The sequence below is a fragment of the Metopolophium dirhodum genome, chromosome 3, assembly GCF_019925205.1.
Source record: "Metopolophium dirhodum isolate CAU chromosome 3, ASM1992520v1, whole genome shotgun sequence".
NCBI lineage: Eukaryota > Metazoa > Arthropoda > Insecta > Hemiptera > Aphididae > Metopolophium > Metopolophium dirhodum.
In genome coordinates, this window is record NC_083562.1 from 40,900,893 (window position 1) to 40,916,804 (window position 15,912).

At 29.8% G+C, this 15,912-nt stretch overlaps 1 protein-coding gene and 1 long non-coding RNA gene across 7 annotated transcripts; one reads left to right on the forward strand and one right to left on the reverse strand.

The window, feature by feature from the left end:
• Nucleotides 1-467: 467 nt before the first annotated feature.
• On the reverse strand, nt 468-11,982 carry LOC132941276 (facilitated trehalose transporter Tret1-like). Of its 6 annotated transcripts, none has more exons than XM_061009264.1 (8): nt 8,823-9,037; nt 8,612-8,731; nt 5,538-5,681; nt 4,488-4,750; nt 3,486-3,796; nt 2,825-2,938; nt 2,457-2,746; nt 468-1,180 (listed from the first exon to the last, which is right to left on the reverse strand). In XM_061009264.1, the coding sequence occupies exons 3-8, from the start codon at nt 5,635-5,637 to the stop codon at nt 822-824; spliced, it is 1,437 nt and encodes a 478-aa protein (XP_060865247.1). In that variant the 5' UTR covers nt 5,638-5,681; nt 8,612-8,731; nt 8,823-9,037; the 3' UTR covers nt 468-821. The 6 variants fall into 6 exon arrangements, with proteins under 6 accessions (XP_060865247.1, XP_060865248.1, XP_060865245.1 ...); XM_061009265.1 differs by having other exon boundaries at nt 8,608-8,731; XM_061009262.1 differs by having other exon boundaries at nt 8,612-8,744.
• Nucleotides 1,127-4,751, forward strand: LOC132941277 (uncharacterized). The gene is made up of 2 exons (XR_009664147.1): nt 1,127-1,262; nt 4,405-4,751. It is a non-coding gene; the product is annotated as an uncharacterized LOC132941277 (long non-coding RNA).
• Nucleotides 11,983-15,912: the final 3,930 nt, after the last annotated feature.

Consider the following 15,912-nt stretch of genomic DNA (forward strand, 5'->3'; position numbering starts at 1 on the left):
ATCCTGGGTATAAGTCAGCTGGTTGTAAAATTAAAGCAATTAAAGACGTCATATTATTTTACAATTTGATTTAAATATTGTGTTTGCTCCTAATGAAAATAACGTCGTCTTGACACATACGTCATACGTTTAATATATTAATGACGTTTCTGCCTGGTATCTACTTGACGTCCCAAAGTGATTTGTTAGTGCGTTCGCGGGGATTTTAGGATTGCGCGGGATTTAGTATCGCATTATATATTATTATGATAATATACCGATTGACGTTTTTATTACTTATGGAAGAAAAGTATTCTCAACAATGTTACTGAAGATCAACGGACAGTGAAGGTTAAGTCTTTTTATTGTTGTTATGTTATTTAGTTACGACTGCATAATATTATATGTGCCAATTAGTCTAACTCAACCTAAACAAAAATAATTATCCACGTGCCAAAGGTTTTAAGTTAAAAAAATACCCTTTGACCTATTGACGAATGTAGTTATATTTTATTAATTGTATTACTGATTATTATTATATGGAACATTACCTTATAATAAGGGCAGTATTCTGGTATTACGTATCGTGTATTTCGTATTCATCACAGTTCACAAAAAAAAGTGTAATATAATAACTTAATTTAACTATAATCGTTTACTTATACAAATAAGAAGCATACACCTAAAAAATAAAAAAAGTACAACTTAACCACGCGTAGACATATAAAATTGACAAAAAAAATGGATGTACGCATTATTTAGAAAAATAATAAAAAATATATATATAATATAAAAAAAATGTAATTTAATTATCGTTTTTAATTTTTATTAATACAAAATAATCAGGACGAATTTATTTGATACGTTTTTGCTAGTGACAGACGGATTTCATCAGCATTCTTGTTGTTGGTTTCAGGTACGAAAAACAATATGAATAGATACCCGAAAACTGATATGACGGTGTAACCAAGCCACAAGGCCACGGGCCACTCGTCGACCAGCATGACAAACGTTTTCATCACTACAAACGACAATATCCACGAGTACGAGACTATGCAAGACTGGGCTCGATTAGAGTGATCGGCTCCGATAAGCTCGGTGGTAATGAACCACGGTATCGGTCCCAACCCGAGCCTGAAGAACGAGATGAACGTGCATACTATGACTATCGGTAGTATTTTCAAGGAGTTCTCCAACATGTCTGCAAAAAGCGTCAAGACATTATAGTATAATTTTTTGATATTTACGTCGTCCAAATAACCGAAGTCTACTTCCGTATATTGGTAAATGGTAGTATAAATATGTTAGGTTTGTACCACACACGGTTATTATTAATCAGCTGAAATTTGCGTTGTAAAATCAAACCTGTCTATATACCATTAATCATTGTATTTTGATCGTGTGAATGTATAGCCGTGCAGGGCTTGGATTTCAATGCAAAGTGCATCTATTTTGGGTGATCTAAGACAATGCTTTACAAGTACATATGTAGCCCTAGTGATGCATTATTATTGTATTCGAATTAATACTAAGATGACATATTAGTCATTGTGTGGGGAGGGGGGGGACGAGGGAGTTTCTCAATATTATTATTGATCGTCAGATATACTACTATTAGTTACCACACGCGAGTTACATTATGCTTGTGTACTTAAGTAGGTATATAGTTACAAAACACGCGGGTTAAGAGTAATTAGTCACGATTTTCAGTTCCATGGACCATGAATAATAATAATTACATCGTATTACCTATTATGTTATTCAGTAATCACTAATCAGTTACAAAATATAAAATAGTATGAATAATTAATTTTTTTCATTAATTTAATTTTTATAGTGAGATATACGGAAGCGTAAAAGGGCCAACTGATTAACACGACGACAAAATTACATATCGTTCACACAACATATCTTCTCGATTGAATGACAACAAATTCTTGTTTGTACGACAAAACATTTTGTTATAATTATATAATTTTCTCGTTGTCACTAGATAATTTCTCGTTTTCATGACAAAACGTTATTATTTATAGGGGCCCCGAAATGAAACCCTGTGTACTTATAAAGGTGTAAATAAAATAAAAAATGTGGTTTTTTAGTGGACACATTTTATGTAGAGTCGAATTTAGAACGAAGATAAACATGCTGTCCAAAAGTCCACAAAGCTAGTATTGACGACTACAGACGTACACAATCTATATTTATGAACGAGAGATCATCTAGTGCTAACAAGAAAATGTTGTCAATCAATCGATAAGTTAATTTGTGAAAACGAGAAATTATCTAGTGACAACAAGAAAATGATGCGGTTTAAACAATAATATTATGTTTTTGCGTGCGAACGAGATGTAACTTTTTTCCTCTTGATAATCAGGCTGCCCTTCTACTCCTCCGTAGAAATAAAACCCTTTTTCATCGCGCTAGAGCAATACACTAGAGCATACAATGCGTCATACAACGTAAGGTATAGAACGTACCTTTATTCAAGAAATAGAAGTACATAGTCAACATGGCCAAGCACGCCACCACGACCGATGACGAGACGAGTAGAAGTTTTCGGCGGCCCACCCGGTCGATGAGGAAAATGGTGATGCCAGAACCGATCAGCTGGAAAATTCCGGTTATTATCGAAGCCGTGTTGGGCGCCACCGACGACCCGGATATGCAGAAAAGTTTCGCCGTGTACTGTATGATGGCTCCGGCACCGGACATCCTCTGTACGGTGGCCAACAACAACGACAAGACCACTGCTTTCACGAAAGCTCTCCTGAAACAACATTATGATTATAATATTGTCATGGTTGTCCCCAAGAAGAACATAATATTTTAACCGAATCTATCGTACTTCCTTCCTGGGGATTGCGATTCCTTGTCGGCGGGAAGCACGTCTTCTTCAGTCTGCAGTTTCGCGTACTCGTCGAATGCGGTGGTAACGTCGAAGTCGTCTCCCTGCAGCCATCTGCATTACAATAACACACGTCATACAAAAATATTCATTGTTACCTGCGCATAATATAATATTTTATAATAATATTATCCGGCGATTGTTTGAAAAACGTGTCTGGTACCGACCGTTTTTTCCCAATACGATCTCATACCAAAACGTACACTATACTACACTTTCGGCCGTGTTTGAGACCTCTGAACGTACGCACTCGAATAGATATTGCCTACGCTTAACCCCTTAAAAACAGTTGGTGGTATTCTGCGAGCAACGCGATGCACAAAACCCATTATCAACTGCATCAGCGATCTCTTTACGAAAAAAAGTCATACATCGACATCCGGACCTAAATTACATTTTTACTTCATTTTAAGCTTGCATAGATGAAATTATAGAAACCCACAAACTAAGCTCTCCAATTGACTTATTAAGACTTGAAACCACGCGTGTCGTCGTCCACTTACCTATCGACGCGAATTCTAAACCCAAACACAGTCTTCCCTCCCCCCCCCCCCACATATGCTACTATTGGACGCTGCTATAATTATAAGGGTGGTCATACATGAGGGCTGCTTTGGCGTCCAAGAAGCGCCCTCGGCTATACAGGTACAGCGGCGATTCGGGCATGCGCCAGAAAAGGACGCAGAACACTAGCGGAAAGACGGCGCAGGTGAACGCGAACATGCGCAGGCCCAGCAGGTCACTGGACACGTATGAGTACAGGATGCCCACGCACAGCATGAAGTCGAGGAACACACCCCCACGGCCGCGGCACACGTCTGGCGCCACGTCGTAGTTGTACAGTGGCACAGCCACCGTGACGGCACCCAGCGACAGTCCACACAGGAAACGTCCGACTAGAATCACGTACACCTGCGGCCAATCATGATAATTCACATATATGTTGTTATTGTAACTTTCACGAGCCTTTTACAAATAGTATAATAATGAGTGAAAAGTCATAGAACCCTTGAATGAACGAACAGAAAATTACATAGTATTATGATCAAAATATTTAAAAAAAGGTACGAGAAACCGCCTCTTTTAGATTGTTGTATGAAGGAGAAAATGTTATTTTGATTTTAATTTAAATTGTTAATTTATTTGTTAATCATTCGCTAAGGAAAGTCTGTCAGGTCGGGAGGACGCATCCGAGTGATGCTATTATTGTTGTACAATTTTTTTTTTCTTGTCAACAATAATCGATTTGGGTTGGAGGAGAAGTATTGCCAATAACAGTTCCTCCTCCGGCTCTCAATACCACGTAGAAAATAAAAGATAATGTATTAGTTATTACTAATATAAAATGTACAAGTACAAAAACCAAACTATAAATACTGGTAATTTGATACTTATTTCGTATTTATAAAAATACATAAGCAACGTCAGTCAATAACACGTATATATATTAAACTGACAGGAATTTATTATTGTATATCTCTTTAAAGTATGTAATTTAATCAAATGTCATTTCGTTTTAGGTTTTTTTTATAGTTGGTGATCTACTGTCCAATTTTTTACCGTGCATTACTATATATTATGCATTACTTTATTATAAACTTACGCTATCCACGAAGATCGTGATTAATAGCCATCCAAGCGTCATTGGAATTGCGAGCAACAGTAGGAACTTCTTGCGGCCGATTGTCCGGGATATCTGGCCGGCCGGAAGTGCACCCAGGAGCGCGCCAATCAGGTAAATGGAAACGACCCATGACGATATATCCATGGTTTCCATCTCGAACATCATCTCTCCAATGGATTCGGGATGCTGTGGGGCCGTCCAGCCACCAACCACGGTCCCCGAAGCAAACGACATCACGGAAGCTTTTGGTAATGAAAAAAAAAAAAAATTTATTTTAGCATTGAAGAAGAATATTAATATTTAATAGTAATTTAAAATTGTATACAATCTGATAAAATTATAAAAATGTATTAGTAGGTATATATTACAATACGAAAACTTCTAACTCTATACAATAAATCACGCATTAGTCGATGCGTTGTAAATTAAAAATATATGTACCCTACTAAAAATATCAATAATGTACAGTTTATTTAATTTCTGGAAAATATTATGATTTGTATACAATTGAAAATTGTGACATCCTTATATTATTATAGTACCTAGTCAAAAATTAATATCAGTTTTTATAGCATTGTACTAGTGTGTATTTGTGTGCTAATAAAATACGCATTGTTGGCTGTGGAAAATCAGCTTAGTTCAGACATTTAAAAAAAATTTAAGAATTCTAAGGTAATTAAAAATGAATTTATATGTATATTATTATTTATGTACGTTCAATGTTCATAAAATAGTAATGAATGATGGTCACCATTGCAACCAATAACAAGTGTAAAAAGCGTCTTACGTGCAGATGGTCCAATGGTCCATCAGCCAAAAGACGTGATGTGAATGTCCCTATAATAATGAATGATCGTACCGATCTAGTTATATTAATAATATTAATATTATATACCTACCGAGAAAATAGGCCGTAAATTCTAATAATAGTGAATCGTATGTTAAAGTCACTTAAAAATTACAACTTTAAGTTATACCTTAAGAACCGTTACAGTCTTATAATATTGTTATTTGTTATCATAACCTTACCAAGAAAACTCGCCAATAGCGAACGGCCGATCGGTGTTTTTTTCGACGAGAGCAGTGGCCGTTTTTCCATTTCGCCGCTGTACGACGACTCGGAGAGCATGATATATGATACACTACTGTAGCTGTCACACTGATTTCAATTTACTAGAACGATGACATAATAATAAATTATGATTTATCTTATATTAGTTATATTTCCACATAATAGATTGAATCTCATTTTTGTTTTAAATTAGTATTATTCATTCGTAATAATTTAGAGGTACACATATAATAATAATTACTAAACTCTAAATGTTATTAAACAGCTCCAAAGAACAGTTATTCTCGGAATCATAAAATTTGTTTAATATTTTTTTCCTGTACAATATTTTACGGCTAAAACAATTTCCTTAGTAAAAGTTAATAATATTAATATTATTTATTATTAATATTATTACACTATTAATAATAACATATAAAACGTACGAATTACTACAATTATTTATTCGATTCTCTAGCCATAAGCCAAAAACATTTATCAGACTTCACTAAAATAAATAATCAATTTGATTAAACGAATAAACGAAATTAAGTGAATATCTAATGTTCAGCTATTTCTTTAGTGATGATTTAACAAAAAAATGATTTGACTGTACAGTGAATAAAGTCTGTAGTATATAACAAACAGTTTAGATTAGTAATATTTATAATGAAATATTAAACAACAAGGTCATTAAAATATTTAATAGAAATTAGAATTGCAATGTTTTGAAATTAGTTTTAGTATAAAACATAATATTATCATTAATTAACAATGTTAACATACATTTTTTTAGTTCATTTCACATAAAATGTATTAAATAGATAAATAATTTATAATTTGATATATAATAAACATAATATTGGTATTGTGAGTTTAATAAACTCAGTTTATGATGTACAGAAAAAAGAGCATGACCTACTTATAGGTAATTGTTAATCCTGAAAATGTCTTAATTTATTAAGTACCTAAATTATATTAATAACTATCAAGTGTTTATAGTAAATTGTTGCAAAATTTATTACGACTTGAGGTTAGCTATGTGATCAGCTATCTGAATATCCACACCAATATGTGTTTAATTATTATTTTTACTTTCTAAAATGATTTAAACACTTAAAGAATTTTTGGACACTTTTTGCGAGCATTACCAGTAATATTGTGATCGATATTGTAAAAGAAAAGCGCAAAACCAATAAAAAAAATGTTCATGCGATTTCAAAATAATGAAGTACTCCTTTCATTTCGACATGACTAACAGCAAGGTGTGTTAAACAGCATTAAATAAAATAAATTTTCCTGGAATTTACTCATTATCAGCAATATTGCCAATATTCGAACCATATTATAAAGTATAACATTATAATACATTGTTGATGTAATGTAAATAGTAGGTAATCGTTCATATACAGTTAATAATACTATACATAGGTTAAATGTATTTTTAAATGTTTATAATAAAAGTAAAATAATGCACATAACTACGATCATTGGAAGTTTAATACCTATAAGAAAACTTACGATACCCTCAAAAAATTATTTTCTATTAATTTCTGTACACAATATTGTGTAATACTTAGCACTTGCGTAACTATATATAAATACTATATGGTATAGGTGTAGTGTTTGAAAATGTCATACAATTTTAAAAAATGAAATATTTCAGTATTTTAATAAACTTTGTTTTATTTTTAAATAAGTCTTATATTTACATAATATAATTGACATAAATCAACTTCATAATTGTGTGGTATCTAAATGAATACCTAACCGTTGGTATTATACATTTAAAATGGCATTCAAAATTTTTAAATATTTTAATCTTTAAATGATACAATTAGGTATACAATAGTACACATGTATATTTTATACCTACTGAATTCTTACATTAGAATTTAGAACACTAAACATTGTGTTAAAAAAATAAATAAATTGTGTTTTTATTTCTATTTGAAAAAATGTCAATGTTTCACGTTTTTGTGAAATATTTCACCATACAGTGAAATATTTCATACTCCAAACACTATATTGGTGTTAGGTACCTATTGCCTATACCTAGAAAAAAAACGAGAATGATAAATTTACATATTTTAAATCATTGAATATCATTATTTAGTTTTATATCAACCTTGGATAAGTCGTTCAAAAGAAGTAAAATGTAATTAAATCGTTCACTGTGAACGAACTATCTTCAGGTTTTCTACCAAACACTAAACCCACGCGTGAAATAAACCATTACCAAAATGTATTTTTAAATAAATAAAATAAGAGTGTCTCATTTTTTTAACAATAATTGTACTTTATGCACACAGTTATAAGTTATAACGTTAAACGATATTTTGTTATGTAACCATACCACATTTAAGTGTGCCTACCTATATATCTAATTTAAAAACGTATTTATGTATAGCTGTATAGGCAGTTTGTAATTAAAAACATTAGTTATTTGTTCATAATATAATGTATGTAAATATGTAACATTATTATTATGCGTAACTAAAAACAATAATCCATTCCTAGACCAGTCAAATAAACCCAGACCGCCATAAACAAAAATAGTAATGTATATTATTTACTATTTAGGTTTATTTAAGCAACCTATTACTTATGAACAATTTAGCAAATTATTAAATATAGGTAGGTTAACAGACATTTATATTATTATTTATTTTATTAGGTACTTTATTCTGAACTACAAGTAATTTACATATAATTACTATTATTATCTTCTTATTAAATAAACACCAATAATATTATTTTATCGTGCTAAAATAGTCAAAACCCAAATCTGTACATAATATAATATAAACTGCAAAATAGTAATAATATAATATAAAATCATGATTTATATATAATATAACTATTGACTTTAACTCAAGGTGAAATAATTAATAAATTCTTGGTTAAAAATTTAAAACCGAAAGGTAACAGATCTCAATTCATATGATATTATATCACACAATAAATGCATAATGCAATTAATAATCATTAAAAAATTGTACTTTATAATTTACACGTCAATATTATAACGTGGTCGCCGGTACCTACCTACCTTTATGACATGCAAAAAGGACGTCGGTAATACGAGATACTTTAAGTTCCAAACGCGATACGAAACTCAGTGGCAATGGCTGATATCATTGAACCGTGTGACTGCGATTAGTTACAATGCCTACGAATAATCACTGATATATTATATTATATTATTATAAAACATTCTTAACGGTTTATAATATTATTGTTCTGGACATGTTTTTACTCACAAAACTTTAATTTAACCGAACACGTTGCGACCACATTCACGAGACGACCACCAATAATGCAGCGGTGAAAAGCTCGACTGAAATTCGATATTATTATTAATTCCGACGAATTCGGTTGTCTCTAAACATTGCGGTAAAGACGATTTTTTCTAAAACATTCTACAGACAGAATCCGTCTTTGCAGTCGGACCGCGTACACGATACAGGCACATAACCTACAATATTATATAATATTGTAATGGGTGTGTGGGTAATGCGTACAGGCGGAGGTGGTTACCTATCCGTTTCCACTTTTTCAGCGATGTCGGATGTTTCAATAACCGGTTTGGACGAGACAAGACGAGACTTAAATAATATTCGGCCCCGAGTTTTCCGTGAAAGGCGTATACGCTGTGCAGAGCTGGTAGGCACGTCCGTAGCCAGAGATGTCAGTTTGAACACCGACTTTAAACGCGAATAATAATTTATTAATGTTGAAATATTGAAAACGTTGTCTACGAATGCACGATGCGTGTCCCGAAAATATTATAATATTTAACAGATCATTTTTAACATTCCGTGGTATCTACAAGGTGCAACAGAAAGACTTGACGAAAAAAAAAATAAAAATTATGATACTTAAACGTATGATAAAAATTGTTAAAATTATGTGATTAGTATATGTATAATTTAAGAAATATACTCATGTCAGCAAATTCCCCAAAAATAATATTTTGAAATAAGTTATTACGTTCCATCACATTCATTTAATCCAAAAAATATCGATATTTTAAAAATTTCTAAAAAATAAACTACTTAACTTAGATAAATGTTTTTACTATCAAAATTATTCTTATAATTAGATTTACAAATTAGCTATTTAGAATATATCCAAAAAAATTTAAATCAAATTTAAAATTTTTATTTTTAGTGTTAAAAATACAAATAATTTTTTGTATAATATATGTGTAGCGCAAGTGACTATAAATTATATATATATATAAAAACTTTTAAATATTGATCAGAACAAAAGTTATTCCAAAAGTCAGCTATAGGTATCTGTTACATTCTGTATACGAGTACCTATACGGATAAACCTACAATATATAATATGAAACCGTCCTATATGCCTATGGGCTATGACTAATATTAGTTTAATTTATTCATCATCCGTATTTACGTCGATATACTCTAATCCACAAATCTGTTTATAATAAATTATTATTATATACCTGTTTGCTTATAAATAATAATAATGTATAATATTGATTCGCCATATTATTGCACGTGTCCTGTTTTCTTGATCAAAAACATGCTTTACAGGCATAGGCGCAACTAGGGTTAAAATTCTGGTAGTGAGGGGGGGGGGGGCTAAATCTTAGTCAGAGGGCTAAGCCAAGTATGATCACTCCCATTTTAGATTATGAACGGAGCGAAGAATGTATAACATTTATCATGCCATATATATGATATTTTTTATTGTGTCTGAAAAACTTTTTATGGTAGAAAGAATGCTTTGATTATTAATTTCAGCAACAGCTTTTCTGGTAGTTCAAAAGTAATTATTTTCAAAATTATATCGTGTATAGAAAATGCTAATATAAACAATAAACATTCATTGAAATTTTCAAATATCTACAGTCATACGTTTTTTAATTACAACAAAATAAGAAAATTGTTACATGAGAAATCGAGTAAATATCCAATGTTGTAAAAATATGAACTTCAAATGCTCATAAAAATCTAGTTTGACTTTCTTAGGGACTTTTTTTTTTGCTAAAAGTTGACATACTTATAAGGACTCAGGACTCTTGTACTCTATATTATTGTATTACATTTTCATATCTTAGATTTAAAAACAAAAATTTTTATTAATTCTTAACTCAAAATAATTTAATAATTTTCGTGATTTTTCCATATTTTGTCAAGATTTGAACTTTAAATGCTTATAAAAAAAAAAACTGTGACTAAAGATTTTTAATATTTTTAAAATTTCAATGTAGCAATATAGTAGGAGCCTTGTATTAAGTTTTCAAGTATTTTTACTCAACGAATAAAGTTTTATTGACATTCATAGAAAAAAAACTAATATAATTGGAAACTGAAAATGTCCCTAAACAGTTCAAAATAAATCCAAATATTTTGAAAATTTGATCGTGTATAGAAAATGTAAATATAAACAAACAGTGAAAATTTCATGTATTTACGGTCATTTGTTTTAAAGTTACACCAAAAACCAAAGTCGAATATGTGAAAAATCGATTTTGCGTAAAAATTCTCGTTTTCTTAATTTTTCTTTTGTTTTTCTTGGCGCATTTGAAAATTACTGGGAATTTTAAATTTTGACCTCCCCAATGTACCGACAATATTCACTTTCCAATCGAACAAGATACTGAAGTTGAAAATCGAAGCACTATTTTGACTACTTTCGTGTACACAGACACACACACAAAAAAAAAAAAACACATTATTGTAATATAAATACATTCATCGTTCCACTCAGAATCTAAAATTCCAAGTAAGTACTTTTTTAAATAATTAGAAAAAACCAAAAAAAAAAAAATAAATTTTTACCAGTTTTTGGCAAAATCGATTTTCTTATTTTGCCTTAGATAATTAATAAAATAATAACCATATAATAATATTTGAAATTTTCATAAAATGTTTTTAATAGTATTTTATATTCATGTTATAATTCCAAAATATTTTGATTCTTTTTGAGCTATTTGTAAACATTTCAGATTTTTTTCTAACATATTGATATGAAAATTTTGCTAGGTCAAAAAGCTTGACAATTTAATACTTTAATGCATGCTATATTATAAGAAAACTCTACCTCGGTGACTGTATAAAAAAAAAAATACGTGTTATATGGTTAGTTAAGTTTTTTGAAAAAATAAACTATATTACTATTTATATATATCAGTCAGTTACAACTTACATTGTTCACATTTTTCGATTGAACAAAAAGTATTTTACGACAAAAAACTAAGAAGTTCTGATTGATGACAAAATGTTTCACTTACCAATTGATATTTGTTAAAAAAATAATATTATATCGTCCCGGTGCATCGTGTTTAACTAAAAAAACAAAACAAAATAAAGTAAAGGAGAACACTTTATGTGCAATATAAATAAATATTATAGTATAAAGTTAAAGAGGAAAACAAAACGAAACTGTCTGAACGTAGTTACAAATACTATGTAACATAATAATAAATTCAAATATCTAATCTAGCTTTTTATAATAATTGATAATTATTGTCACATTTTGAGATTACAGTAATAATTAATCATATTAAATAGTAGTGTATAAAATGTATGGTTCTATAATAATCTATATTATTTTAAATGTATACAGCATTAGCAGTAGGATACATAAATAAATTTGATTATTTGATAGTATAAGTACGATAACGGAAATAAGTTCTTTGGATCCATTATGGAAGACACTCCCGGGAGTAAATATGAACGCAAATTGTCTAATCATTATTGATAATGTAGCCATGTAATCGGCTTTATTTATAAATAAAACTTGTGAATATTAAACACTATCCAAACAGCAGTTCGAAATAATTATTGATAAGTAAAAATAACATTCACATTGTGATAATCATAGATAATATAAGAATTATCTATGGTGATAATGTAGTAAATGAATTATTCGGTATTACTTAGGTACGTATGTATTTGTAAAAAATAAATGAAGTTTAAGAAGTAATAAAATGTATAATAGGTATAGGATAAATAATATAAAAACATTAACAACTAAATGTAGTATGTTACCTGTATACACCACACGTTTGCTGAACACAACAACCATAAGACGATTGGACAACCTGAAATCAGTCAAAGAGCGTTTGAAGTTTATATTTTTACAAGTTTGGATATTCACTCGATTTTTCATGTAAAGATTTTGTTGTTTTCTTGTAATTCAAAAACGAATAACTGTAGATACATGAAAATTTCACTGAATGTTTTTATTTTCATTATCTTAGACCATACAATTTTGAAAATAATTTGACTCTTTTTGAGTTGTTTACGTACACCGTCAGTTTTCAATTTTTTTTTCAATAAATATCAATAAAATTTTATTTGTTTGGTAAAAAGGCGTGAACATTTAATGGCTCCTGATATATTGTTACAATAGTAGTTGAAAAATATTAAAAATACATAGGCACAATTATTTTTATAAGCATTTAAAGTTCAAATGTTGACAAAATTTATCAAATTTAAAATTTATAAAATGTTCAACTTTTATAGCTAAGGATTGAAAATTTAAGACAATAAGGCTCCACGTAAATTAGTTATAATATATAAATTACTTTATTCACAATAATAATATTATTATATCATTGAATTCAAATTTAACACCATCCATTACAGTGACCCACTTTTAATCTACTGTACAGCAGAGCGACACCCACTTGCCCACTTTCTATGTAATTGTAGTTAAAACTGTATTATTTATTATTTATATAATATTTTAACGAGTACAGTGGTATTTATTGTGTTTTGCTTTAATTCTGCATAAAAAGCTGTATATTTTTACTCCTCTAACGGGTAGTCAACGCTATCTAGTGATGAACCTAACTCTAGTAATATTTTTAATTAATTAAGAAGCCAAGACAGTGTTTACTCCTTATCAATCCACATTGGATTACTTTATATATCAGATGTGGTGGTTATATCTTATATTCAAATTATAACCTCCCTGGGTTATTTTCTTTCATGAAATTGTTTTGTAGAATAGTCTTGTTGTTGCCGTGATCGACGAACGCAGAGGCGTGACAAAAATAGAATGTGTGGCTCATGCGGGAAGGCAATTTCAGTCTTTGGTGAATTCCGGTTACAGCTTGTGCCACACAATATACCATTGTATTTACCTACTTCAATGAAGTTATATATTATTATTATATTATTATGACGCATAAACTATGCCGTATATAAAATTGATATTATACTGTGCTGGCTAGTACATAAAAAATAAGCATAATATTATGTTTAATATATTAATACCACCAATACTGCTGGCTACAATTAATATTATTATTATTATAATATGAAGTTGGTGAATATAATATTGTTTATTGTTGATGACGATTGTGTCAATATACACTGTGTAAATGTTTAATCGAATAGAATTAGTTTATTTATACTGTGATAATACTTTGACAGTGAATTGTTTTAATAATTGTATCCAATAAGTCTTTAACTTTTTTAATTTTGGTATTTATTTAATGTATAAAGTAAAGTAAAGTAAAGTAATATTTTCAATTAATATAATTATTTTTCCTCGACTTAAAACAGCTCCCAACACAGTACTTAGCGCGCTAAGTTTTAAGCGTGAAATGATCTTAAGTCAACTAATTAAGATATTATGTCTGCAGGTCGTATAGGGTTATTTTGAGACAATTCAACTCTTGGGTGGTGTTAGCCATTGTATAAGTACCATAAACTTTAGATACTAATTAGCATTTTACATATTACTAGCATTATATTTCAAATTGTTTTAACCTAAAAATCAGTAATTCAGCTATAACAATGCTTTATAAAAAGTAAAAACACACATATAGGCAGATAGACAGACAACATTCATTTTTATATAATATAAATAGATTACTAGCTGAACCTGTTAAATGTATCAACTCTATATGACTCAAACTTTGTTCGATTTGTTATTTAATATTCGGTATTTCGGTGTATGGTGTTCAACATTTATCTTAACTTTTCCGTTGCCCGGGGAATAAAAATTCTGATTTGCAGCAGTACATTATCAGGTAGGCAATCTACTGCGGTAGATCGCGGACCCAGTGATGTTTGTACGTAAGTGTATGATTTAACTCTAAAGTATCAAAGTTATACCAAGTTTGTCGTTTTTACTTAATTCTACCTACGGTGGATTAATATAATCAATTAATACAAAATCCTAACCTAACCTAACCGTACTAAAATCCGATTAATAAAAAAAAACAAATTTAACCCTTTAAAAATAACCTATATTCTTCCCAAAGGTCTAATCTACCCACAAACATTAATTTATATATATATATTATATATAACTAAGTATATAAATACACAGACTATAACTATACAGACTAAACTCTGGAACTACTTATCAGATCTTCTTGTATATTTTATATATATTATAGATGTATATTGACAAAAGATAATAATACAAATCAACAAACATGCCTGATTAACCAATAGCAACCAATATATTATACACCGGTGGATTTTCCTAACATTTTTTTTCATATAAACCTTCTTTCGTTTAAAAAAAATCAAGAAGATCTGATAAGTAGTTCCAGAGTTTAGCCTGTACAGAGATTTTCATTTCACATTTTTATAGTTTGATATTATATTTTAATTTATATTTAAAAAGTAAAGCAAATAGTTTTTTTTTTTGTTTTATTATAATAGCTTAAAAACCCATGGCAACAATTTATATACAAAAATGTCCGTCGGAAATCTCTAAATTCCCGTTTAAGCACCTCCTGGGGTTGGTCCTCTCCCTTTTTAAATTAGCCTATCTTTTCAGTTGGACCAAATTACACACAGTGTAAAAAATTTCATCAAGATCGGTCCAGTAGTTTCGGAGTTCATCCCGAACAAACATTGTGGTACGAGATTTTTATATATATGATATAGATTGACAACAAATAATAATACAAATCAACAAATACATGCCCAACTAAACTAATAGCAACCAATACACTATTATTATTTTAATCTGCAACAATAAACTAAATTTTTTATTATTTAGTTTATTTTATTCTAGACAGATGGCGCCACTATTGCATTTTTAACACCCAGATTTCCTACTTTTCGGTTGATTTTCCTAAAACTTTCATTCATATGAACCTTGTCCTGACAATTACGAACACAACAAAAAAAAATGAGCGAAATCGGTTTAGCCGTCCACGCGTGCTGCCACGACTAAGGGAAATAGGATTCATTTATATATATATAATATAGAATAGTAGAATACTTTGTGTTTTTCTTTTGTACGATGGTGGTTTTTTTTCCTTCATTATTTAGGTAGAATAAATTCAATTTTACGGTTGTAATGATTGTACCCATCATAGTTCGTAATATTGTGGCCCCTTAT